This window comes from Haliotis cracherodii, unplaced genomic scaffold (genome assembly GCF_022045235.1).
Source record: "Haliotis cracherodii isolate W230 unplaced genomic scaffold, xgHalCrac1.p SCAF_5, whole genome shotgun sequence".
NCBI lineage: Eukaryota > Metazoa > Mollusca > Gastropoda > Lepetellida > Haliotidae > Haliotis > Haliotis cracherodii.
In genome coordinates this window covers 69,382,476-69,408,264 of record NW_027266308.1, presented here as the reverse complement: position 1 = coordinate 69,408,264, position 25,789 = coordinate 69,382,476, and the positions used below count along the sequence as shown (strand labels likewise).

Here is a 25,789-nt window from a genome sequence, read left to right as displayed (position 1 = left end):
TACTTTTACGTACAGATTTCTGGGTTAACATTTTGTTTCAATTTAGGAATCGACACGTAGCAGTGTACCGATGAGTGTCGGGTATATAACCCCAGATTCCACACAGATACCAGGTGGCCATGGATCATGAAACAATCACAAACGATACGATAACCAAATGTGTCTTTGTTTGTTTGTTCAATTCAATTTAGTGTTTATTGTATGAAAGGTCATTGGCCCTTGTGAGTGATACATACAATTATATAAACAAATATTGTAGTATACGCAGCAACAACAGCTGGCGTAACATAAAAGCCTGACAAATGTTTCAAGATACTTGTAGTTGTATGTGTTTATATGTATTGTTTGACGACAGACATACCAGATATACACACTATTTCATTCTTATTTTATTTCATACAGGGCAAATATACATAAAGTGAAATACCTGTTCAAATTGATTGTTTGTTGTTTAACGCCGTACTCAATATTCCAGCTATATGACGGTTGCCTGTAAATAACCTAATTTGGACCAGACAATCCAGTGATTGATATCATGACCATCGACCCATGCAACTGGAATACGATGACATGCATCAACCAAGTTAGCGAGCCTGACCACCCGATCCCGTTATTCGCCTCTTACGACAAGCATAGTCGCCTCTTACAACAGCTTGGGTTGCTGAAGACCAATTCAAACCCGGATGTTCACGGGTGTATGCTGGTCGTAAGAGGCGCCCCTATCGTGTGGTCGGGGCGGTCGGGTAGCCTAGTGGTTAAAGCGTTTGCTCGTCACGCCGAAGACCCGGGTTCGATTCCCGACATGGGTACAATGTGTGAAGCCCATTTCTGGTGTCCCCCGCCGTGATATTGCTGGAATATTGCTAAAAGCGGCGTAAAACCATACTCACTCACTCACTCACTCACTCACTATCGTGTGGTCAGGCTCGGTGACTTGGTTGATAGCTTGTCCGTGTTCAGTGTTATCCTGTATTGGCGTGTTAGACACATATCACACCCTCCACATACTGTCTTTGTATGTATATACATGGCATTGTCATAAGGAAGTTGAGATCACGTGTGTTTATCTCGGAGCAGGTGACCTCACCAGGTTTAGATAGTTACTGAGCCGCGGGGAGACAGTTAGTTACCAGCGAGTATTGGAGCTGACAGGAACAAGAAACATGAAGTGGAGTTGTGTCGTCTGCGGGGTTGTTTTCTCCGCGCTCGTCCTCGCCACACAGGGGATCCTGGACCATAGGACCGTCTACCCACAACCAGAGCAGATCCACCTGTCGTACGGAGGTGTGTATGTAAGGGGTTGTATACTATGCATTCTGACGGCTCACACCGATGTGGCGTTTTTAGGCTTGCTATAATATTTTTGAATGTGCATTATCATGAACATGATGGGAGAATGTGCAAACTCACTATATAACTTAGTAATGTGTGTGGTGAAGTTACAACAGAATGTTGGAATATCATAGCTCTACACTGAGCACATGGTCAATATTTGACTGGCTTGTATACCGTCTACTTCATCATCATCAACGTCATCATCAACATAATTATCATCATTATAAATATTATTATTTGAAGCTGAGAAATTATCAGTTAACCGCCATATCTGTAACAGATTCAGCAGCAGGAGATACTACAGTGATAATTCGTTGACATGTGTCTATCAGAGATAACAGGTGGTCAACCCATCGTCGACCCTTAGATCTGGGGATGCGGGAAAGTGCACGTGCCTCTGATAGCCCGTCGCATGATGTCAGTCGTATGTGTCATTAGTTGGACGCTGTTAGGTCATGTTCAGATCTACGTATCAACACAACACTAACACGAAAACAAAAACGATTCGGACCCGAAGATGTCCACAACCGCAAGAGCTGTTCGGCACTTACACCTCTCTTACATATATCATATATCAAATATTTACACACACAAACAACACACACATACACACACACACCACAACACACACACACACACACACACCACACATACAAACAACACACACACACACACACACACCACACATACAAACAACACACACACACACACACACACCACACATACAAACAACACACACACACACACACACACACCACACATACAAACAACACACACACACAACACAAACACACACACACACACCACACATACAAACAACACACACACACACCACAAACACACACACACACACCACACATACAAACAACACACACACACAACACAAACACACACACACACAAACAACACACACATACATACTCACATGACTATATATATATATATATATATATATATATATATATATATATATATATATAGGCACACACACACACACACACACACACACACACACACACACACACACACACACAAACACACACACACACAAACACACACAGAGGTTAGACCTTGTATTTACCTTGTGTTTCTCCATCACTAATATTTGTATCCAAACAGACCGCCTCCGTGGCCTAATGGATACAGCGTCCCCCCGAAGGAATGCTTCTTGTAGTTGTACTTCTCCCTGTATTGTCCCTGTTACGTCATAGGCATTATGACGCCACACATACTACTGTTGTGCCTAGGGCTACAATGTCAGTTAAACTCTATATATATTTCTATATATTTATATTATATACATATGTCTGCAGACATTCCCCCGACTATATATACAGATGTCTGGAGAAATAACTGACAATGTAGGATATTTCTCATGTAGATTTTGATATTGTAGCCGCTCCCGACCAGATGGTGGTGACGTGGGTGACACTCGACGAGGCCGGCACCGCCACCGTCAACTACGGCGAGGGGAAACTCGACCAGACCCAGTACGGAAAAACCACCGTGTTCACTGATGGTGGCACAGAGAAGCGGGTACTCTACATACACCGTGTACTACTGTCAGGTCTGAAGCTGGGCCACCAATACAGTGAGTAGATATAGATCCCGTGTCTACTGATGGTGGCACAGAGAGACGAGTACTCTACATACACCGTGTACTACTGTCAGGCCTGAAGCTGGTCCACCAATACAGTGAGTAGATATAGATCCCGTGTCTACTGATGGTGGCACAGAGAAACGTGTACTCTACATACACCGTGTACTACTGTCAGGCCTGAAGCTGAGCCACCAATACAATGAGTAGATATATATCCCGTGTCTACTGATGGTGGCACAGAGAAACCTATACTCTACATACACCGTGTACTACTGTCAGGTCTGAACCTGGGCCACCAATACAGTGAGTAGATATAGATCCCGTGTCTACTGATGGTGGCACAGAGAGACGAGTACTCTACATACCCCGTGTACTACTGTCAGGCCTGAAGCTGCTGGTCGTTATCGCAAGTAGCTTGCAGTTTGCCTTTGGCTAGGTCTACATTATAGTGTTCTATCGATGTGAAGATGTTTTGATGTATGCTAAATGTTTAAAGTATCTAAATACCAGGCTAGAGCGCACGAGCTGTATGTTCCAGCCTACAGATGCGGGAGTAACGCCGGCTACAGCTCCCTCTTCACCTTCAGGGCGATGAAAGGGGGCAGTGACTGGAGTCCCCAACTTGCTGTCTTTGGTGACCTTGGCAATGAGAATCCACGTGCATTGCCTTATCTACAAGAAGAGGCAGAGGCTGGACACTTCGACGCCATTATGCACGTGGGTACGTGACAAACTTGTGTTGGTGATATCTCCACATTGATTTGTGACAAACTTGTGTTGGTGATATATCCACATTGGTTAGTGGCAAGCTTATGTTGGTGATATCTCCACATTGGTTAGTGGCAAGCTTATGTTGGTGATTTCTTCACGTGGGTACGTGACAAACTTGTGTTGGTGATATCTCCACATTGGTTAGTGACAAGCTTGTGATGGTGATATCTCCACATTGGTTAGTGGCAAGCTTATGTTTGTGATATATCCACATTGGTTAGTGGCAAACTTGTGTTGGTGATTTCTTCACGTGGGTACGTGACAAACTTGTGTTGGTGATATATCCACATTGGTTTGTGACAATCTTGTGTTGGTGATATCTCCACATTGGTTTGTGACAAACTTGTGTTGGTGATATCTCCACATTTGTTAGTGGCAAGCTTGTGTTGGTGATATCTCCACATTGGTTAGTGGCAAGCTTATGTTGATGATTTCTTCACGTGGGTACGTGACAAACTTGTGTTGGTGATATCTCCACATTGGTTTGTGACAAACTTGTGTTGGTAATATCTCCACATTGGTTAGTGGCAAGCTTATGTTGGTGATATATCCACATTGGTTTGTGACAAACTTGTGTTGGTGATTTCTTCACGTGGGTACGTGACAAACTTATGTTGATGATTTCTTCACGTGGTTACGTGACAAACTTGTGTTGGTGATATCTTCACGTGGGCACGTGAAAAACTTATGTTGGTGATATCTCCACATTGATTTGTGACAAACTTGTGTTGGTGATTTCTTCACGTGGGTACGTGACAAACTTGTGTTGGTGATTTCTTCACGTGGTTACGTGACAAACTTGTGTTGGTGATATCTTCACGTGGGCACGTGAAAAACTTGTGTTGGTGATATCTCCACATTGATTTGTGACAAACTTGTGTTGGTGATTTCTTCACGTGGGTACGTGACAAACTTGTGTTGGTGATTTCTTCACGTGGTTACGTGAAATACTTGTGTTGGTGATATCTCCACATTGGTTTGTGACAAGCTTGTGTTTGTGATTTCTCCACATTGGTTAGTGGCAAACTTCTGTTGGTTATTACTCCACATTGGTTTGTGACAAACTTGTGTTAGTGATTTCTCCACATTGGTTTGTGACAAGCTTGTGTTGGTGATATATCGACATTGATTTGTGACAAGCTTGTGTTGGTGATATCTCCACATTGGTTTGTGACAAACTTGTGTTGGTGATATCTCTACATTGGTTAGTGGCAAGCTTATGTTGGTGATTTCTTCACGTGGGTACCTGACAAACATGTGTTGGTGATATATCCACATTGATTTGTGACAAACTTGTGTTGGTGATATCTCCACATTGGTTTGGGACAAACTTGTGTTGGTGATTTCTTCACGTGGGTACGTGGCAAGCTTATGTTGGTGATTTCTTCACGTGGGTACGTGACAAACTTATGTTGGTGATTTCTTCACGTGGTTACGTGAAATACTTGTGTTGGTGATATCTTCACGTGGGCACGTGAAAAACTTGTGGTCTTTATTTTCCTTTTTTAGAGCTTTGGTTAGTTCGGTTCGTGTTGGTTTCCGTGTTAAATTGCGGCATGGTATCAGACAGACAGACAGATACACACACATACATAGCAATGGGAAACTTCATGAATTATTTTCATGACGTGACGTTTCTTTTGCGGTGCAGTATCATTTGTTTACATACTTCCTTCACATCTACGCGTGGTTTTCTTTACAGGGGACTTCGCCTACGACTTTGACACCGTGAGTATCAGCTGAAGGGTGATGGGGATGTGTGGGGGGTGGAGAGGTCTGTTGGAGAAGATGGACCGTTGGCTGTGGGTAGTGGGGGAGGTGGAGTGTTGTATGTAGGTAGTGGGGTGGGGTGGAGTGTTGTATGTAGGTAGTGGGGTGGGGGGTGGAGTGTTATGTGTGAGTAATACGGGAAGTTGGAGTGTTGTCTGTGGGTAGTGGGGGAGGTGGAGTGTTACCTGTGGGTAGTGGGGGAGGTGGAGTGTTGTCTGTGGGTAGTGGGAGAAGGTGGAGTGTTGTCTGTGGGTAGTGGGGGAGGTGGAGTGTTGTCTGTGGGTAGTGGGAGAAGGTGGAGTGTTGTCTGTGGGTAGTGGGGATGGTAGAATGTTGTCTGTGGGTAGTGGGGGAGGTGGAGTGTTGTCTGTGGGTAGTGGGGGAGGTGGAGTGTTGTCTGTGGGTAGTGGGGGAGGTGGAGTGTTGTCTGTGGGTAGTGGGGGAGGTGGAGTGTTACCTGTGGGTAGTGGGGGAGGTGAAGTGTTACCTGTGGGTAGTGGGGGAGGTAGAATGTTGTCTGTGGGTAGTGGGGGAGGTGGAGTGTTGCCTGTTGGTAGTGGAGGAAGTGGAGTGTTACCTGTGGGTAGTGGGGATGGTAGAATGTTGTCTGTGGGTAGTGGGGGAGGTGGAGTGTTGTCTGTGGGTAGTGGAGGAAGTGGAGTGTTACCTGTGGGTAGTGGGGATGGTAGAATGTTGTCTGTGGGTAGTGGGGGAGGTGGAGTGTTGTCTGTGGGTAGTGGGGATGGTAGAATGTTGTCTGTGGGTAGTGGGGGAGGTGGAGTGTTGCCTGTTGGTAGTGGAGGAAGTGGAGTGTTGCCTGTGGGTAGTGGAGGAAGTGGAGTGTTATGTGTTGGTAGTGGAGGAAGTGGAGTGTTATATGTTGGTAGTGGAGGAAGTGGAGTGTTATGTGTTGGTAGTGGAGGAAGTGGAGTGTTATATGTTGGTAGTGGAGGAAGTGGAGTGTTATATGTTGGTAGTGGAGGAAGTGGAGTGTTGCCTGTGGGTAGTGGAGGAAGTGGAGTGTTATGTGTTGGTAGTGGAGGAAGTGGAGTGTTATATGTTGGTAGTGGAGGAAGTGGAGTGTTATATGTTGGTAGTGGAGGAAGTGGAGTGTTATATGTTGGTAGTGGAGGAAGTGGAGTGTTGCCTGTGGGTAGTGGAGGAAGTGGAGTGTTATGTGTTGGTAGTGGAGGAAGTGGAGTGTTATATGTGGGTAGTGGAGGAAGTGGAGTGTTATATGTTGGTAGTGGAGGAAGTGGAGTGTTATATGTTGGTAGTGGAGGAAGTGGAGTGTTATATGTTGGTAGTGGAGGAAGTGGAGTGTTATATGTTGGTAGTGGAGGAAGTGGAGTGTTATATGTTGGTAGTGGAGGAAGTGGAGTGTTACCTGTGGGTAGTGGGGGAGGTGGAGTGTTGTCTGTGGGTAGTGGAGGAAGTGGAGTGTTATATGTTGGTAGTGGAGGAAGTGGAGTGTTATATGTTGGTAGTGGAGGAAGTGGAGTGTTATATGTTGGTAGTGGAGGAAGTGGAGTGTTATATGTTGGTAGTGGAGGAAGTGGAGTGTTATATGTTGGTAGTGGAGGAAGTGGAGTGTTATATGTTGGTAGTAGGTAAGGTTGGAGAGTTGTCATGTCAAATAAATAACATGAACCGTTTCCAGGATAATGCCCGACTCGGAGATGAGTTCATGCGTCAGTTGGAGCCCGTCGCTGCCATGGTGCCGTATATGGTGTGTGTTGGCAACCATGAAAACGCATAGTGAGTACTTCTGTTACGTCACATTTGGTAGCAGAGATATCGATGTAACGGAGACATCATATATAACAAAAATCTAAATCTAAAAGTAATTTAATTGAATTATTTGAAGTGAGCAGAACTACTGGAAATGCTAGTTTTGTGTTTTACTATCATTAATTGTGATATGCAAGGACATCAATCTGATTTTAAGATCTAGTTCGTGACTTTATTGATAAAAATTATAGTTAAAATTTTCAAGGAGGTTTGGCCTCTAAGGTTTGAAGAGTGGTCTCCCTTTGACATCAGCACCGATGAGAAAATCTGTGATAAAAGTCAAAATGTGCGAATTGGATACCAGAGAGTGTAAACTTTTCGTCATAATAAATTCGTTATGGTGTTTTTAGTTGCCGTATGCGGTGTCATATAAGGTTAGCATAAACAAACATTCTGGTAACATAATATGACACCGCTCACTGAAACTAAAGATACCTTGACCAATAGTATATCTATATAGAAGCAGGACTCCCCCCACCTCACCCACGGGACGTCTGGCAGCCCCATACGCCTTGTCACGTGACCATATAGGTGTATTGCTATTTGTCTTGTTGCTATCTGTTGTAAAACAAACAGAAATACTTGCAGCATCTTCACATACGACACATGCCTCCCCTTTCAGCAACTTCTCCAACTACAGGAACAGATTCACAATGCCTGGCGGCGATGGAGAGGGCATGTATTTCAGGTAGGAATATTTAACCATTACAAGCCAGATGTGCCCATTTTGTATGGATATTACTTACTTAGAAACCTTACTGCCTATCACACATTAATTTCTACAATCTCACAAAACCACACACGGCCGTTAATGTGATTGTGTTCTCATTACATTCAATATAATTGAACATCAATGCATCTGGGGATGCACGCATACACGCATTTACTGGTGAAGCATGCACACACACAGCGTTACACAGACACACATTGACAAGTGTTACACAGATACACACTGACAAGTGTTACACAGACACACATTGACAAGTGTGACACAGACACACACTGACAAGTGTGACACAGACACACATTCACACGTTTACACAGACACACATTGACAAATGTTACACAGACACACATTGACAAGTGGCACACAGAGACTCATTGACAAGTGTTACACAGACACTCATTGACAAGTGTCACACAGACACTCATTGACAAGTGTTACACAGACACTCATTGACAAGTGTCACACAGACACTCATTGACAAGTGTTACACAGGCACTCATTGACAAGTGTCACACAGACACTCATTGACAAGTGTTACACAGACACTCATTGACAAGTGTTACACACACACATTGACAAGTGTCACACAGACACACATTGACAAATGTTACACAGACACACATTGACAAGTGTTACACAGACACTCATTGACAAGTGTCACACAGACACTCATTGACAAGTGTCACACAGACACTCATTGACAAGTGTCACACAGACATTCATTGACAAGTGTCACACAGACATTCATTGACAAGTGTCACACAGACACTCATTGACAAGAGTCACACAGACACTCATTGACAAGTGTTACACAGACACTCATTGACAAGTGTTACACACACACTCATTGACAAGTGTCACACAGACATTCATTGACAAGTGTTACACACACACACATTGACAAGTGTTACACAGGCACACATTTACTGGGGAAGCATACACAGACAGCGTTACACAGACACACATTGACAAGTGTTACACACACACTCATTGACAAGTGTTACACACACACTCATTGACAAGTGTCACACAGACACTTATTGACAAGTGTTACACACACACACATTGACAAGTGTTACACAGGCACACATTTACTGGGGAAGCATACACACACAGCGTTACACAGACACACATTGACAAGTGTTACACAGACATTCATTGACAAGTGTTACAAGACACTCATTAACAAGTGTGACACAGACACTCATTGACAAGTGTCACACAGACATTCATTGACAAGTGTTACACAGACACTCGTTGACAAGTGTTACACAGACACACATTGACAAGTGTTACACAGACACTCATTGACAGGTGTCACACAGACACTCATTGACAAGTGTCACACAGACACACATTGACAAGTGTTACACAGACACTTATTAACAAGTGTTACACACACACACATTGACAAGTGTTACACAGGCACACATTTACTGGGGAAGCATACACACACAGCGTTACACAGACACACATTGACAAGTGTTACACAGACACTCATTGACAAGTGTCACACAGACACTCGATTACTGATGAACACAGACACTCATTGACAGGTGTCACACAGACACTCATTGACAAGTGTCACACAGACACACATTAACAAGTGTGACACAGACACTCATTGACAAGTGTTACACAGACACTCATTGACAAGTGTTACACAGACACTCTTTGACAGGTGTCACACAGACATTCATTGACAAGTGTTACACACACACTCATTGACAAGTGTCACACAGACACTCATTGGCAAGTGTCACACAGACGCTCATTGATAAGTGTCACACATACACTCATTGACAGGTGTCACACAGACACTCATTGACAAGTGTCACACAGACACTCATTGACAAGTGTTACACAGACACTCGTTTACTGGTGAAGCATACACACACAGTGTTACACAGACACACATTGACAAGTGTTACACCGACACACATTTACTGGTGAAGCATACACACACAGCGTTACACAGACTCACATTGAAAAGTGTCATAGACACACATTGACACGAGTTCCACACATCTGCAGCTGGAACATCGGCCCCGCCCACATCATCAGCTTCTCCACTGAGGTGTACTACTACGGCGTGAGCACAGAGAACATCCGCGCCCAGTACGAGTGGCTGGAGAAGGACCTCCAGGCGGCCAACCTACCGGGCAACAGAGCAGCTCGGCCATGGATCATCGTGATGGGCCACAAACCCATGTACTGCTCCAACATGGGGGAGGAAGCCCTGTGTGACAACGTCAACAACCCGGTACGTCGTCGACCACCGACATCACAACGGGGACCAACATGGCTGGCTTCACTCTTCAAATTATAATCAGTAAAGTAGACAGTCACCCAAACGGATTCGATTCAATTTTGTCATCAACATTTTACCCCGACATTATTATGACAGTGAGAGTCTTTGACTTCCCCATGACGTTTTAACTACAAGACGCTGGTGGTTCTATCAAAAGAAAGGTGGCTTAATAAAAGGAATATATTTTGCATGTGAACAAAGCGGTACTTTGACGCTCTAGTTTGAGGTATATCTGTTCACAGATCAGAAATGGCAACAAGTACTACCCTGCTAGTCTGGAGGAGTTGTTCTACAAGTATGGCGTGGACCTGGAGTTCTATGCCCATGAACATTCGTACGAGCGGCTGTGGCCAGTGTACAAGAACAAGGTGGGTACACTGTCTGCATCGAGAACCTGCCTACTCCACAAACCTACCATGTCCACTTCCTGCACAGGATATTCCGATCTCTCAATACCTGTTTGCAATATGGACGTCTCGAGGTCCCACACGATCACATCTACATCCGGATCACTGAGCAGCGCCCCCTAGTGGGAGGTGACATGTCATCATCTCAATTCAAATATGTGTTTTAATTCACATATTCATCACTCTGGTCGACGATAAATCTTGATCTGTATGGTTACTCAAACTATTGAAGTTACAGAAATGAACTGTTACACACTGGTCTTACTGGTCATGAATTCAAAATATTGAGCTCGAGAATTAGTGTCTTGAATTATTGTTTTTCAGAATTATCCTCCTTGTTCGCTGCTTTTTAAACTGGTGCAGTGTGTCTGCAATGGAGACATTTTTTTCAGAAACTTCTGAAGTTATATGAATATATGTTCACAAGCTTATCTAAGAGATACTTTTTAAGAATGAGTTCGAAATTGGTGCAGTAAATTTTGTATTTCCAGAGTTACGTACATGTTTTCAGATATTGTGTACACACAGTTGCAGACCTTGGTCTATTTTTCTTTATTAAATGCATGGTGTCTGTAATGGGCAATTTTTCTCAGAAACTACTGAAGTGACAATAATGAAACTTATATGAACAAACAAAATTCTAATGTGCCCCGTGGCGGGGTATAGTGATAACGCTGTTTTCTAGTTTTGAAATGATTTTGTATAAAAAAAAATTATGATAGGACGATGTACACATTATTTCCATGGCATATTTTTCAGATTTGCAACGGCAGCATTGACAAGCCCTACGTCAACCCCCAGGCGCCCGTGCACATTGTTACTGGATCTGCCGTGAGTCCAGGGGATACAGTTGATATGTACAAATGTTGCTACAAATATATATATAGTGCTAGGTTTCAGTGCAGCAAACAATTGGTATATATATAATTTATATGCACATGGTATATTTAATACTGAAGATAATTATATATGTAATGATGAGGACAATAATATAAACTGACGTCCAAATGACACTTTACCAAAGTTTTAAATCGCTTAGTTTTTAAAACCACAAAAGAAATATGCATGAAGTAAATTGTAGCTAAAGATCAAAATCTCAAGCAATCAACATGTATACTGACATTCATACAGCATCCGCTATTGTCATGACAGTTGCCCGAACTGAGGTGGGGTAGCAAAACAAGCTCTCCGCGTCATGGACAAAGGGCACACATCTAAAATCGCTCAATGTTCAATGACACGTCACATTAATAGCGTGTATGACTGCCCCTGATACAAGACACACAAGAACTCTCCGGCGCACAGAAAGAGTCAGTCGTCTGATGACGACACGTGGGATATGTCGCCATTCTTCATTGAGGGCCTGGATCATTTCTTGTCGGTTGGCTGGAGGATGTGGTCGCTGCCGAACAAGGCGATCCATGACATCCCAGAGGTATTGTATGGAGGACATGTCGGTGGAGCGTTCAGGCCAGGGCAACACGTTGACATTGTTGGCTGCAAGGAAGTTCTGTCCGATTCGGACTGTATTGGGTCTGGCGTTGTCATGCGTTGTCATGTAAAGCTGAGGTGTCAGATTTCCGTTAAAGATAATCAGTGATGTTCTCTCCTGCCCACAAATTCCGCCCAGCACCATAACACCCCATCCACCACACGGCACGACATCCTGAACGCAACCTGCCGAGGTTCGTTTTCTCCTTCGGCGGTAAACACGCTGTCTTCTATCAGCTCTGAACAAACAGAACCGGTTTCATCAGCTGCCAACGACGTACAGTCCGGGCCCATCACAATCTCTGACGACGACATTGCGCTGTCAATAAATGTCCTCTGTAAGGTATGTAAGCCCTAATTTACTGAGTCCTGAGTCCTGGTTTTCGACTAACCATATGCCCTAAGGCATTCGTCGCTGATGGCGTCAATGTCAGGAATCGATTCCGGAGATGCAAACTACCCACAAGTACCGGTCTTCAATGGGCGAAGTTACCCTGGGTCTGCCTGTTCTTGGCCTGTTTGATGTCTGACCGGTCTGTAACGTTGCATCAAGTTAATTAGAGCAACTCTACAGCTAACATGTGCGGTTCCCATCTGTATCATACCCAGGGGCCTCTCGCGTTGTTAGGGTGTCTGGCGCGGTATTCTGTGGTGGTGTTTCATTAGTGTGAGTGTCTGACATTTATATACGGCGCCACCCTTATTCCACCTGTAGTTTCGGCTGTCCAAGCTGCACATGTTTTAAACGTTTTCGCAATTTCTTAAATAAATACGTAGCGTGGAAATGTGTCACTTTCTGCACGGGGCATTCTTGTGTTTTGTCGATGTGTTTTGCATTTACTTTTAACTTGTGCTTTAAAATTTTTGCAATTTGTTTTTTAAGTGGTAAAGTTTCTTTTGACTTTCAGTTTATGTAAAACGGGGGTCAATGTAGGGATGTAGCATAAAAACACAACTGTTGTTTTTTTTCAGGGTGATACAGAAGGACAAACCAAATTTGAACATACACTGTTCCCCTGGACCGCTTTCCATACAGACGACTATGGGTACACCCGAGTGACAGTGCAGAATACAACACATCTCTACCTGGAGGAAATGTCGGTTGACAAGGTCTGTCCCGTCAGGAATCACTGCACATGATCTCTGTAAAGTACACGTAGGAGTCATATATTGCCCAACACGTGATCTATGACAAACACGTGTACACATATTGCCCAACACGTGATCTCTGAAAAGTACATGTAGGAGTCATATATTGCCCAACACGTGATCTCTGATAAGTACATGTAGGAGTCATATATTACCCAACACGTGATCTCTGAAAAGTACATGTAGGAGTCATATATTGCCCAACACGTGATCTGTGATAAGTACATGTAGGAGTCATATATTACCCAACACGTGATCTCTGATAAGTACATGTAGGAGTCATATATTGCCCAACACGTGATCTGTGATAAGTACATGTAGGAGTCATATATTACCCAACACGTGATCTCTGATAAGTACATGTAGGAGTCATATATTGCCCAACATGTGATCTCTGATGAGTACATGTAGGAGTCATATATTGCCCAACACGTGATCTATGACAAACACGTGTACACATATTGCCCAACACGTGATCTATGACAAACGCGTGTACATATATTGCCAAACACGTGATCTCTGAAAAGTACATGTAGGAGTCATATATTGCCCAACACGTGATCTATGACAAACACGTGTACACATATTGCCCAACACGTGATCTATGACAAACACGTGTACACATATTGCCCAACACGTGATCTATGACAAACACGTGTACATATATTGCCCAACACGTGATCTATGACAAACACGTGTACACATATTGCCCAACACGTGATCTATGACAAACACGTGTACATATATTGCCCAACACGTAATGTATGAAATATACTTGTAGGAGCCATGTATTGCAACAACACATGATCTATCAAATATACTTTTCGGAGTCATATACTGCACAACACATGATCTATCAAATATACTTGTAGGATATATGCGTTGGTGTGACAACAACGGTTTCAGTCGGTGGATGTGGGATATATATGCGTTGGTATGACAACAACGGTTGTCAGTCGGTGGATGAGATGGCGGCGGGGACCAGTTGGCTGGCCGCCAGAACCACTGGTATGACGACGACAGTTTTCAGTCGGGTGGATTTAACTTGGCGGGTATTACTTGGTTGGTCGTCAGAAATGTGAAGAAGTTGATTCAAGTTGTGTTTTTTTCTTGCAGAAGGGGGCTGTGATTGATAAGGCGTGGATAGTGCGTGACTCTCACTCGGCCGGCCAGTTCAACTGTCAGGCGGTTCCCAGGTAGCCACGCGGAAGTCACTCCAAGTCTTTGGAAGAAATCAAGCATCTGTACTCCAATGATTAACTCACGGATCACGGACCGATAACTTAATGTTATTTAATCATGTGATATAATGCATTGTAAATATTATTTTTACAACTTTGATGATAATACAATGTGTTTTAAATGACCAATAGTATAAGCAAATAAACATTAAACATTACTTTGGTGTGATTGTTTGGATTCAGAACATAGCGGTAGAGAAACTTACGGGACAACAGCAGGCGTCTAGAAATATCTAGGTCGAAACCTCCGCATAACTATGTAGCTACACCAGAATATACAGTGAGCCACACCCACGGGGGCCCTGGTTTGTTGGTCGCCCTACACAGTGGTGTATTGTCAGGGGGTATGCTAGTTACTGTATACTTTTCAAAAAGAGAAACGCAGTTCGGATATCTTTGGCCATAAAAGCAAAATTAGCGGACCAAGAGGTGCAAAAAGAAGAGGTTTAATATCTTATAGTGTCAGTATAGTATAGGGTCTTTGCTTGCCTGGCATCTGCGTCAATCGAACAGTGACAGTTCAACAACATGCCGACATTAACAATAGTGCAAAGAAACAAGGCCGCTTGCGGGCAGGGGAATCCCGATCAGCTGTAGCCAGGGTTTTCAATGTAGCGCCCAGCACCATCACCATGGGATCGGTTTCAACAGCATGGGTCAACACGTGATCGGCCAAGGTCGGGACGACCATGAGTACCACCCCCACCCAATATCCACACATCCGACTGCGCCACCTACGTGAAAGGACGGCCACAGCCACCTCAACCGCATCCCGGATACCCGGACTGCGCAGAAACTCCGACCAGACTGTACGTGCTGTAAGAGCAGCAGGTCTAGACGTCCTGTTTGATGTGTCATATTGAGTAGACAACATCGTCAACAACGACTGCATTGGTGTCGTCAAAACAGGGTATGGCTTCAACTGCGATGCAGAGATGTCTGGTTCAGCGACGAATCAAGATGTCTCCTCCGTCGAAGGGATGGAAGAGCACGGGTCTGCAGACGTCGGGAAGAACGATATGCCGGAAACTGCGCACAGGAAGTGGACATGTTTGGTGGGTGGATATCTCTCATCATGGCAGAACAGGTTTGGTCCATATCCAGGGCAGTCTTACGGCTCAAAGATACATCAACGACATTCTCCTACCACACGTCCTCCCAATTGCAGCCAACGACAACGGTGTACACCAGCAGGACAACGCTCGACCGCATACAGCACGGATCTCAAGAGCCTGTTTACATAACAACAGCGTTGACGTTCTCCCCTGGCCCTCCAGGTCCCCGGATGTGAATCCGATACAACACCTGTGGGATGAATTGGATAGACGGCTAGGCCGATGTCAACCACAACCCAAAACGTTGCAGCAGTTGGCTTTTGCGTTGCAGGCCGAGTGGGCAACCATTCCCCAGATGTATTTCGCATACTCGTCTCGTCCATGGTCAGGAGATGTCAGGCCGCTGTCGATTCCAACGGGGGATATACGCGTTATTGATGGTAGCTGACCTTCACCTTGGACTTTTCCTATGTACCGATAACTGAGATGACTACAATCACCAAGTGTTCTCTGCACAACATTTTGACTCAATACCTTGTACGGTTCCTCGTATAAATGTATTTTCCTATCTCAAACAAATCTGGCTTTGCGTTTCTCTTTTTGAAGAGTCTACAATATATGTTGTAGGTGTTATACCACGCACCGACCTTACGAGGGTCGCACAAAAACCTCATATATCCCGAGTGATCCTGCTACAACGACATGTTTCAGTGTGCTATTACTGGACCACTCTCAAGGGGTTCCTCGTCTGTTGGTTGCCCTACACAATGGTATTCATACGCGGGGCCACCCGAGTGTGTTCAAGTTCTGCAGAGGGACAAATGTTCCCTGTAAACGTTGTGATAAGAAGTAGTCTTGTACAAATTAAAATCAAATTAAAATACAGACAAAACATTTTCACAGATAATTATTTATTGATATAAGACGCATTATGAATATAAAAAAATAATGTATATTTATACTTTAAAGAATGTTGTATATTTTATGCGCGCTTCAGAATCTCGTGGAGCATCGTGAGGTTGTACAACATGTGTAAAATAGCCTCGAATACGTAATGCTCATTGTCGACGTTCTGCGCGTGACACGTATATTATATACCAAAGATAACGTCTACGTTGGACATACGTCACACCTGCATTATACGCTAGATAATGTATTCTTTAGACATGCGTCACGTGCAATAATCAGGTTTATTATGTATACGGTATGCACGTGTTACACGTGCATTAAACCTGAGATAATGTACACGGTATGCAAGTGCCACATGTGCATTATCCCTAAGAAAGTGTATAAGTTATTCACGTGTCACACGTGCATTACACCCGGGATAATGCACGTTATGCACACGTGACACGTGCTTAAAACGCTAGTGTATACGTTAACCCCGACGTCACTCGTGTATTAGTATCTGGAAAGTGTACACGTTATTCACGTGCCACATGTGCGTTATAGCCCAGATACCGTTACGTTCTGCACGTTCCCCCCGTGCATTATCCTTTAGATAATGTGTACGTTGTGCACGTGTCCATCACGTGTTCATTATACAATATCTGCCCTGGGGGATCACTGCTCAACCGTGACTTATACACCTGAAGGTGTAAGAAACCGACACCTGAACGTGTAACAAATCTGAAATCTGTCTAGAGGGACCAACTGGCAACACGTTGAAGTCGATTGTTGTGAATATCGTCACATTCAGAAATGATGTATAACATATGGTTTTTTCTACATAAGTCTTCAGAAAATTGTATGAGCCCTTTATAATCCAATGTCTAATACTACATATTCAACGAATACAGCATAACGTAATATAGACTATTAGCACTGCCGACATCATTGCATCCGATCGTTGATGGGAGCTCGAGGGGTTTAATCGTTTAGGAAATCATCTGTTATTATACCCATGTCGTCGTTGACGAAGATGCTGGTGGGGGTGCTCGCTAATGCTTCGCCGTTTGTCGTCAAGACGTCTGTAAGTGGGTTAATGTCCGAGTATGTTGGCAGTTGACTATAGGGTGGCGTGCTCCAGATCAGACCCCCGGCACACTCCCCAACAGTGCTGTATGGGTACGGAGGCGCCGGTCTCGTCATTGCCTCGCAACGCTGCTCTCCTAAACACGACGGGACACCGTTCTCCAGGGGACTACAGTCAGTATCTACAACTGCATCTATACAACTGTTTACATGTTGTACACGGTGTTGTACATTGTGTTGTATGGGGAAGATGACGTCAGTCAGGGGGGGAAGGTCACTCTCAGGTCGTTTGACGTCATTAATGCCATGAACAGTATCAGTACCTTCAGTGTGCGTCCTTGACCTATAACAGGTACTTGTCTCCGCCCTACCCTGGGAGTCAAACACGCAGCGGGTATAAGCACCTGGTACACTATCCTGGGTATTTCCCTGGTCATGCTCTGTTGTCTCTTGAGAACTCTGTTGGATATCCACGACACGGTTAGGTTGTTCCAGTTTGCTGGCAACAGTACCGCCCTCCACAACAGGCCCACCGCCGTGCAGACTATTGGGCGCACCGTCAGTAACGTCAGTAACAACGTCGGTAGCACCGTGATGACCAGAATCAGCAACAACGGCGTCAGTCGACTGTGCACAAGTTTCCCCTGCGGCAGGAGGACCATCTCCAGCACTGCCCGACTCTCCCAGGACCTGCCGGAGTGCCGCAATGTAGTTAACAGCCAGCCGCAACGTTGTGATCTTGGTGAGATTAGAACCGTCGGTTGCCTGGACACATTGAGTCGGCAGCACGGTCTGCAGTTCCTGGAACGCAGTGTTTATTTCCTGCATGCGACCTCGCTCTCGAGAGTTGGCAGTTTTCCGACGGTATTTACTGAGGGGAGGAGGTCGGTTCTTGGGCTTCGGTTGTTTCGGCGCCACCAACCTCTCCTCAGTTTGGATGCGAGTCACCAGCGTCTTTTGACGAAGATTGTATTTCTCTTTCTTCTGCCTTTTGGCAGGTGGCTCCGATTCCACGTCCTGGGTCTCTTTGGAGTCGACTGTTCCATCCTCCACGTCAGCACTCGCCATGGTGTCCCCTGCCCCACCTGTTCTTCTGGAATCAGAATTAGTACAGAAAGTTTACGTGTTTCTTTCTTTGTTGTTTAACGCCGCACTCAACAATATTCCACCTATATGACGGCGGTCTGTAAATAATCGAGTCTGGACCAGACAAGCCAGTGATTGACACCATGAGCATCGATCCACGCAATTGGGATACGATGACATGCATCAACCAAGTCAGGGGTCCCGACCACTCGATCCCGTTAGTCGCCTATTATGGCAAGCATAGTCACCTTTTGCGGCAAGCATGGGTTGCTGAAGATCTATTCTACCCCGGGTCTTCACGGGGAGGCAAGCATGGGTTGCGGAAGACCTATTCTACCCCGGGTCTTCACGGGGAGGCAAGCATGGGTTGCGGAAGACCTATTCTACCCCGGGTCTTCACGGGGAGGCAAGCATGGGTTGCGGAAGACCTATTCTACCCCGGGTCTTCACGGGGAGGCAAGCATGGGTTGCGGAAGACCTATTGTACCCCATACAGGAAGTACAGCATCAGCTGCCTGGCATCAGGTACGAGGGAAAATGCACGAGCTGGACACGTGGTGTATAAACACAGCAAGGCTGACGACGATGGCGCAGGTGACAACTACAAGTGATACATCCTGAGTGACCATCCTGAATGTGCATTCATCAATTTATCTTTCCTGTCGTGTAGGGAATGGTAGTAGCTACGTTGCAAACATACCCCTCCACATTCGGGAGACTATTAGCAACAAAACACACACATATACACACATACACATACACACCCACACACCTCCGACAGACGAGATAACTACGAGGGCTGGTAAAAAAGTTCTAATTCTAACAAACAAAACCAACAATTTGGAAAGTATATTTAATTCTATTTTTCAACATAATCTCACTGCTTTTCAATACACTTCTTATATCGATAGTGAAGCTTTTCAATACCAGTCAGGAAGACGTTTTCTGAAGTCACCCTGAAAAACCCATTCGCGGCAGCCTTGAGGTGTTTTTTTTCAGTTTAGAAAACAGGTGGAAATCACTTGGTGCCAGGTCTGGCGAGTGTGGAGGGTGAGAAAGCTCTTTGAACCCAGATTGTCGCACAGCAGCCTTTGCAAGTCGAGAGGTGTAAGAAGAGGCATTGTCATGAAGTAGTAGAACTCCAGCAGTCAGCATTCCTCGCCCGCTTTTCTTTGATAGAATTTCCCATGCGATGAAGGAAATCAGCACAGTAGGGCCCGGCAATTTTCTTTTGACTTTCTAAGGAATCAACAAGGATCACACCCTTTTGCATCCCAGAGTAGTGGCCACCACTTTCTTGGAGACTTGAATTTATTTAGTGCTGGAGAAGTGGAATGGTGCCATTCCATGGATTGACGTTTTGACTCGGGATCATAGTGGTAGACCCATGTTTCATCACCCGTTCCTAATCTCTTTTTGAATTGGACGAAATCCTTCTTAATTATCTCTAAATTTTCTCTGGCAATGTCAGTTCTTTTTTCTTTATGATCAGATTATAGAAACTTTGGCACCCAACGAGCAGATATCTTTTTCATCTGTAAATGTTCATGAATAATAGTTTCAATCTATCCATGTGTCTTCCTCAAGTTCAACAATGGTAATACGTCTATCTGACAGTATAAGTTTTTCTATCTCCTTGAATGAAGTTTCATTGATGGACCAGACCAGGGGTAACCATCAAGCCCTAAACATAGCTGCCCAACGTTTAACAGCTTGGGCAGTTATCCCCATACACTTGTGACGTGCGGTCATGAATGTCTTGGGGAGTATTTTTCTCTAAATTCAAAGACTTGGTGACTGCTCGGTTCTTGTTTTTTTCCATGTCTGTGTCCAGAACCATATCAGGTTCAACTGTCTGTCACTAAAATACAAACGGTCTCAACAGACCAAATACACTTGCAATGAAGTACTCAAACAATGTACTACATTGCCTCGTTCACTTTGTTGTGGCCTATAGTTGAAAGTTAGAAGTCAGGCTTAGAACGTTTTGACCAGCCCTCGTATGAGCTACAGAAAAAAAAACACATTCCTCCGACAGACGGGGAGAACATAAATACATCCCAATTCGAGAGACGGACACACACACACACACACAAAACAAAACAAAACAAAACAAAACAAAACAAAACAATACAAAAAAAAACAAAAAAAACCGCACAAACAAACACACACAAACACATTCATTCCTCGGGTGGTTCCAAACACACACAAACAAACACACACAAACACATTCATTCCTCGGGTGAATCCAAACACACACACACATCCCTCTGAGACGGGAATAACTATTAGCTACGTAACACACACACACACACACACACACACACACACACACACACACACACACACACACACACACACACACACACACACACACACACACACACACACACACACCTACACACAGACAGACACACACACACACAAACAAACACACACACACAAACACCAAACACACACACGCACAATCACACACATCCCTCTGTGAGACGGAAATAACTATAAGCTACGTGACACACAGACACACCTTCACAAAGACAGACACACACCAAAAACACACACACCTACCCATTCAAGAGATGGAGACGCCTATTGGCTACAGAACACACACGGACACACTCCAAAGACACTCATACCTCCCCATTCGAGAGGGGATGACTATACGCTACAGAACACACACACACACACACACACACACAGAGAGATTGAGATAACTATAAACTACATAACACACACACATACACCAAACACACACACACACCACCGAGAGACGGAGATAACTATTAGCTACATTACACACACACACACACCAAACACACACAATCACTCAGACACATTCCTCTGAGAGGCGGAGATATCTATTGGCTACAGAACACACACACACTCCAAAGACACACACACACACACACAAACCTCCCAATTCGAGAGGAGATGACTATACGCCACAGAACACACACACACACACACAAACACACACATTCCTCAGAGAGATTGAGATAACTATAAACTACATAACACACGCATACACCAAACACACACACACACTCACACCACCGAGTGACGGAGATAACTATTAGCTACATAACACACACACCAAACAAACACAATCACTCACACACATCCCTCTGAGAAACGGAGATGACTATTAGCTACGTAACACACACAGACACACACACACCTACCCATTCAAGAGACGGAGATGACCATTGGCTACAGAAAACACACACACACACACACACACACACACACACACACACACACACACACACACACACACCTCCCTTCCGAGAGACGTAGTTAAATATTAGGTAGGTACCAACCCGTCTCCGCCTGCACCCCACCCCCTCCTCCACAAACACACCCCCTCCCCCACAACCACACCCACAAATACAATGATATCCGAAAAACACATTTGCTTTTCAAACACTTACATGTGTTGTTGATCGTCTACAAATAAGGAAGAATGTCTCTTGGTTTATTTGAATGCATATCTTCATGTAGGAGATTTCAGTCTTTCAGTAGAACCACACACATGTAGGCGAGGTCGATCCTTTACACGACACACAGATACATCTAGATATAAAGCTGGTCCCTTGGCTATGCAGGTGTTTAGCGAGAGAGGGAGTGTGTTGGTGATGCACACTCAGGCAGTACATCCCACCAGTGCTGGACCAGTCGCCATCGCCCTCTCTACCTGCACATTGGCATCTTCCTCAAAGCTAGCCGAGCTTTAACACAGCAGTATTCCTTCAGGTGAGATTATAACTTTAGTCCATGGATTGTATTCCTTTGTAGTAAACTACCCTCCTTCTGGTATCACGTCAGACCACGTTAACGTGTGGCCTCGAGGTCACGGTGCTTCTTAGTGTGTCTGGGGTCCACCAGGCGGGTAATACACGTGTATCTCGTGTGATTGTGGGACACAGGTAGTGTAGGGAGCTGTCGCAGCCACGCCCCATGTCCTCGCTACTGTGGCAGTCAAGCTTGGACAAATGCCAGACTCGACTGGAATGTGAGCGTCCGACCGGGCAGTCAGGCAGACAAGTAGATCAAGCCCATCCCTCTCAGCCCAGCCAGTGGAGCGTGCATACCTACATATGTCTTGCCGCGTCCATTGTCACGCTCTCCCCTCTCTCATAGACAACCAAACAAGCCCGCTTTGTTCGCCTACCATCGCCGCATCTACCCGAACAATACCCGTCTATTTAGCGGACGCCGAGCGAGAAGCGACTGAAAGATGATATGTCGGCCGGCTACCCCGCTTCCACCCGGCGATGTCAACAGACAGACCCAGTCAGTCAGCCACGCACGAGCGCGTCCACTACACAGGTGTATCTAATGAATATAATCTCTGCCTTAATAACAGTCACAGGCCGTGCCGGGGCTCCCTCTCGTTATAAATCATAACGCCCGTCTTTTACATATTTGCTTCAGGAATCCCAGAGCAGAAAAACACAAAGTTGGAAAACAGTAAATTCACAAGGTAAAGAGGTTTAAAGCAATCATTTACAGCACACAAGCGCTGACAAAACCGGATATGTATTACCTAACAAACGCTTCACTGTTAATTGTCATCGGTGTCAGCGACTTCACTTCCTGTATCGCATACATACCGACTCATTAGGGGTTCCTGTGTAAGTCACATCAACATATTGTAAGATATATCGATTTTATGTTTATAATGGACGTTTATCATGTTTATAACTTTGATTAAATGATCCAACAATTATGATGGGTCACGGGTGGCCCAGTCGTCTAAGGTGCCGCGATTCGCTGGGCAGAGATGCGTCCCTTGGTCACGCCAGAAACTTATGATTGAGGGTTCGAACCTCGGTTCGCCTCGATTATGTTTCTAGGTTTGTCAGCACCATACCCGTGCTCGTGGGTGTCGCCAATGTTGTAAACATCTGAGACCTGCATCACTTCGGGCTTTCCTCCCACATTAAGCTGACACGCCGTGATATAACTGGAATACTGTTAAAAGCGGCGTTAAACCCAACTCTCTCACTCCAACAATTATGATCTCTGCTGTATAATGTATCCCCTGCATGGTCTGTTTGTACCGTGGCGCCGGGAAACACCACTTTAACTGTGGATTGAAATACTAACTCCAGCCTCTCACTGTTATATTTATATCTTTCAACACTGTATCTTTATTTGATTCAACACTGTATCTGTGAGGGGTGTTTTCCTCAGAATTACAACAATTAGTGAGATGATTACTATTGCAGATGTCGCGGTTTATGAGGAAAAGCAAATTTCTTTAAATCTCTTAAAAAGAGACCAGTGTCATGACGACATGAGAATAACGAAGAGACCCTGAGATGCTCCGGACTGTGATGTAGGGTACTCACTCACGCACGCACGCACTCACTCACTCACTCTCACTCACTCACTCACTCACTCTCACGCACTCACTCACTCACGCACTTACTTACTTACTCATTCACCTAAAAACACTCACCCATAATTTTCACCGCTATTTCGCCTTTTCGATCAATAAAATCTGTTTCGTGGGATAATCGAGACTGGTTATTCTCTGGCGTTGACGATTTATATTTATGAATGTAAGTATCTTAGTATGTTTTTGTAAATGTATCATGATGACCTTGTAATATTTCCTGAAACTGACACGCCGTGATATAAGTGGAATAATGTTAAACGTGGCGTTAAACCCAACTCACTCACTCACACTCCTGAAACTGGTAATGGGCTACAAGATTTCACTATCAACTTATTCGAAAAAGTGGGGATTAAAATAATTAATATTCCTAAAATTAAAATATTAGAAAACTCGGTATCATAATAGTAGTTCATTTAAAGTTTTACATATTTGGGTATTGTTCTGTATTATAATAATGAGTCCACAAAGGCTGTAATACAATTTTGATGAGGATACGAAGGCATTCTTCTCTATATAACCATGCCAGGTCTCTCTGTCCCAATCCCAGGGACGGTCGGGTACCCTAGTGGTTAAAGCCTTCGCTCGTCACGCCAAACACCCGGGTTCGATTCTCAACATGGGTACAATGTGTGAAGCCTATTTCTGGTGTTCCCCGTCGTGAAATTGCAGGAAAATAGCTATAAGCTATACTTACCTACTCCCACTCATCGTGTGCGAGGCTGTGTTGCCACATGGTCACCGTTAATAACCTACTACCCAGCTGTGTGTATGGCAGCGACAGCGACGACCACACGACAGCGTCATTGTCGATTGAAGTAGGTAACACGACGCTCCACTGCTACTCTTCAGTTCCCGATGCCAAGATGACAGTCTGCATGGTATAAATCCTGGATTTTATGGAATACTGTAAGGGACATTCTCGCCATCTCGCATTCTCGCACTTTTGTCATATTTAGCTCGTTTCCAAAGGTCGAGATCGCGAGAATGTCCCTTACAGTATTCCATAGTTTTTGTTTATCCATTTGTACTTGCACATGTCATCATCTTCACGTGTTTATTCACTAGGATTTTATTACTTCTTCATCCAGATTTTGTTACCAAGGACCTTTTATCAAGAGTGCTGATCGCACCCAGAACTACATCAGACACCCTCTGACTTATTCTTGTCTGAATTTACCCAGGGACAGGCAGACTTTATTCTGTACTTAAGGCCAGAGGCCTATAATACAAACAAGATGGACAATATATTTAAATGTACACCCTGAAAAAGCGGCTGGCATACAATACACTCTAGGTTACAGCGACAGGTGATTTGCTTCTTATCTTCAGTACAAACATGTAATATAATGGATAATGTCGGTTGACGTCAGTCTTACAAGGGTTTCAGTTGTTTTGGGGTTGTTGAGAGGAATGGCGAGATTCTCGTCTCGGTTGGGGCTAACTATCTACATCCATAGTCCTGTCCTTCATGGATGCCAATTTGAAAGAAGCAATCTTAAAATCTGTGTGTGGAGATTGCCTTGATGAAAAGAAACCAATGTCTTGAGACAGCCATATTCTTGTAAATGAAAAAAACATCTAAGCAAGATATGTCTTATATGAGATGCCCGTGTAAGTTTACTATTATCATCAAGAGTTATAATCATTTACTATATGTAGATCGGTCCCTTAACTGTT

General features: G+C 44.4%; 2 protein-coding genes across 2 annotated transcripts; one reads left to right on the top strand and one right to left on the bottom strand.

Moving 5' to 3' along the window:
• The first annotated feature begins 1,057 nt into the window (after window positions 1–1,057).
• LOC139443962 (acid phosphatase type 7-like) lies at window positions 1,058–14,751 on the top strand. Its single transcript, XM_071224852.1, has 11 exons — window positions 1,058–1,284; window positions 2,732–2,926; window positions 3,474–3,656; window positions 5,409–5,434; window positions 7,137–7,234; window positions 7,890–7,955; window positions 10,029–10,257; window positions 10,548–10,673; window positions 11,472–11,543; window positions 13,176–13,313; window positions 14,469–14,751. The coding sequence occupies exons 1-11, from the start codon at window positions 1,164–1,166 to the stop codon at window positions 14,550–14,552; spliced, it is 1,338 nt and encodes a 445-aa protein (XP_071080953.1). The 5' UTR covers window positions 1,058–1,163; the 3' UTR covers window positions 14,553–14,751.
• Window positions 14,752–16,594: 1,843 nt separating this feature from the next.
• LOC139443000 (uncharacterized) lies at window positions 16,595–22,776 on the bottom strand. Its single transcript, XM_071223927.1, has 2 exons — window positions 22,140–22,776; window positions 16,595–18,715 (listed from the first exon to the last, which is right to left on the bottom strand). Exon 2 carries the CDS (start codon window positions 18,688–18,690, stop codon window positions 17,518–17,520), a length of 1,173 nt encoding a protein of 390 aa, XP_071080028.1. The 5' UTR covers window positions 18,691–18,715; window positions 22,140–22,776; the 3' UTR covers window positions 16,595–17,517.
• Between the last annotated feature and the right edge of the window lie 3,013 nt (window positions 22,777–25,789).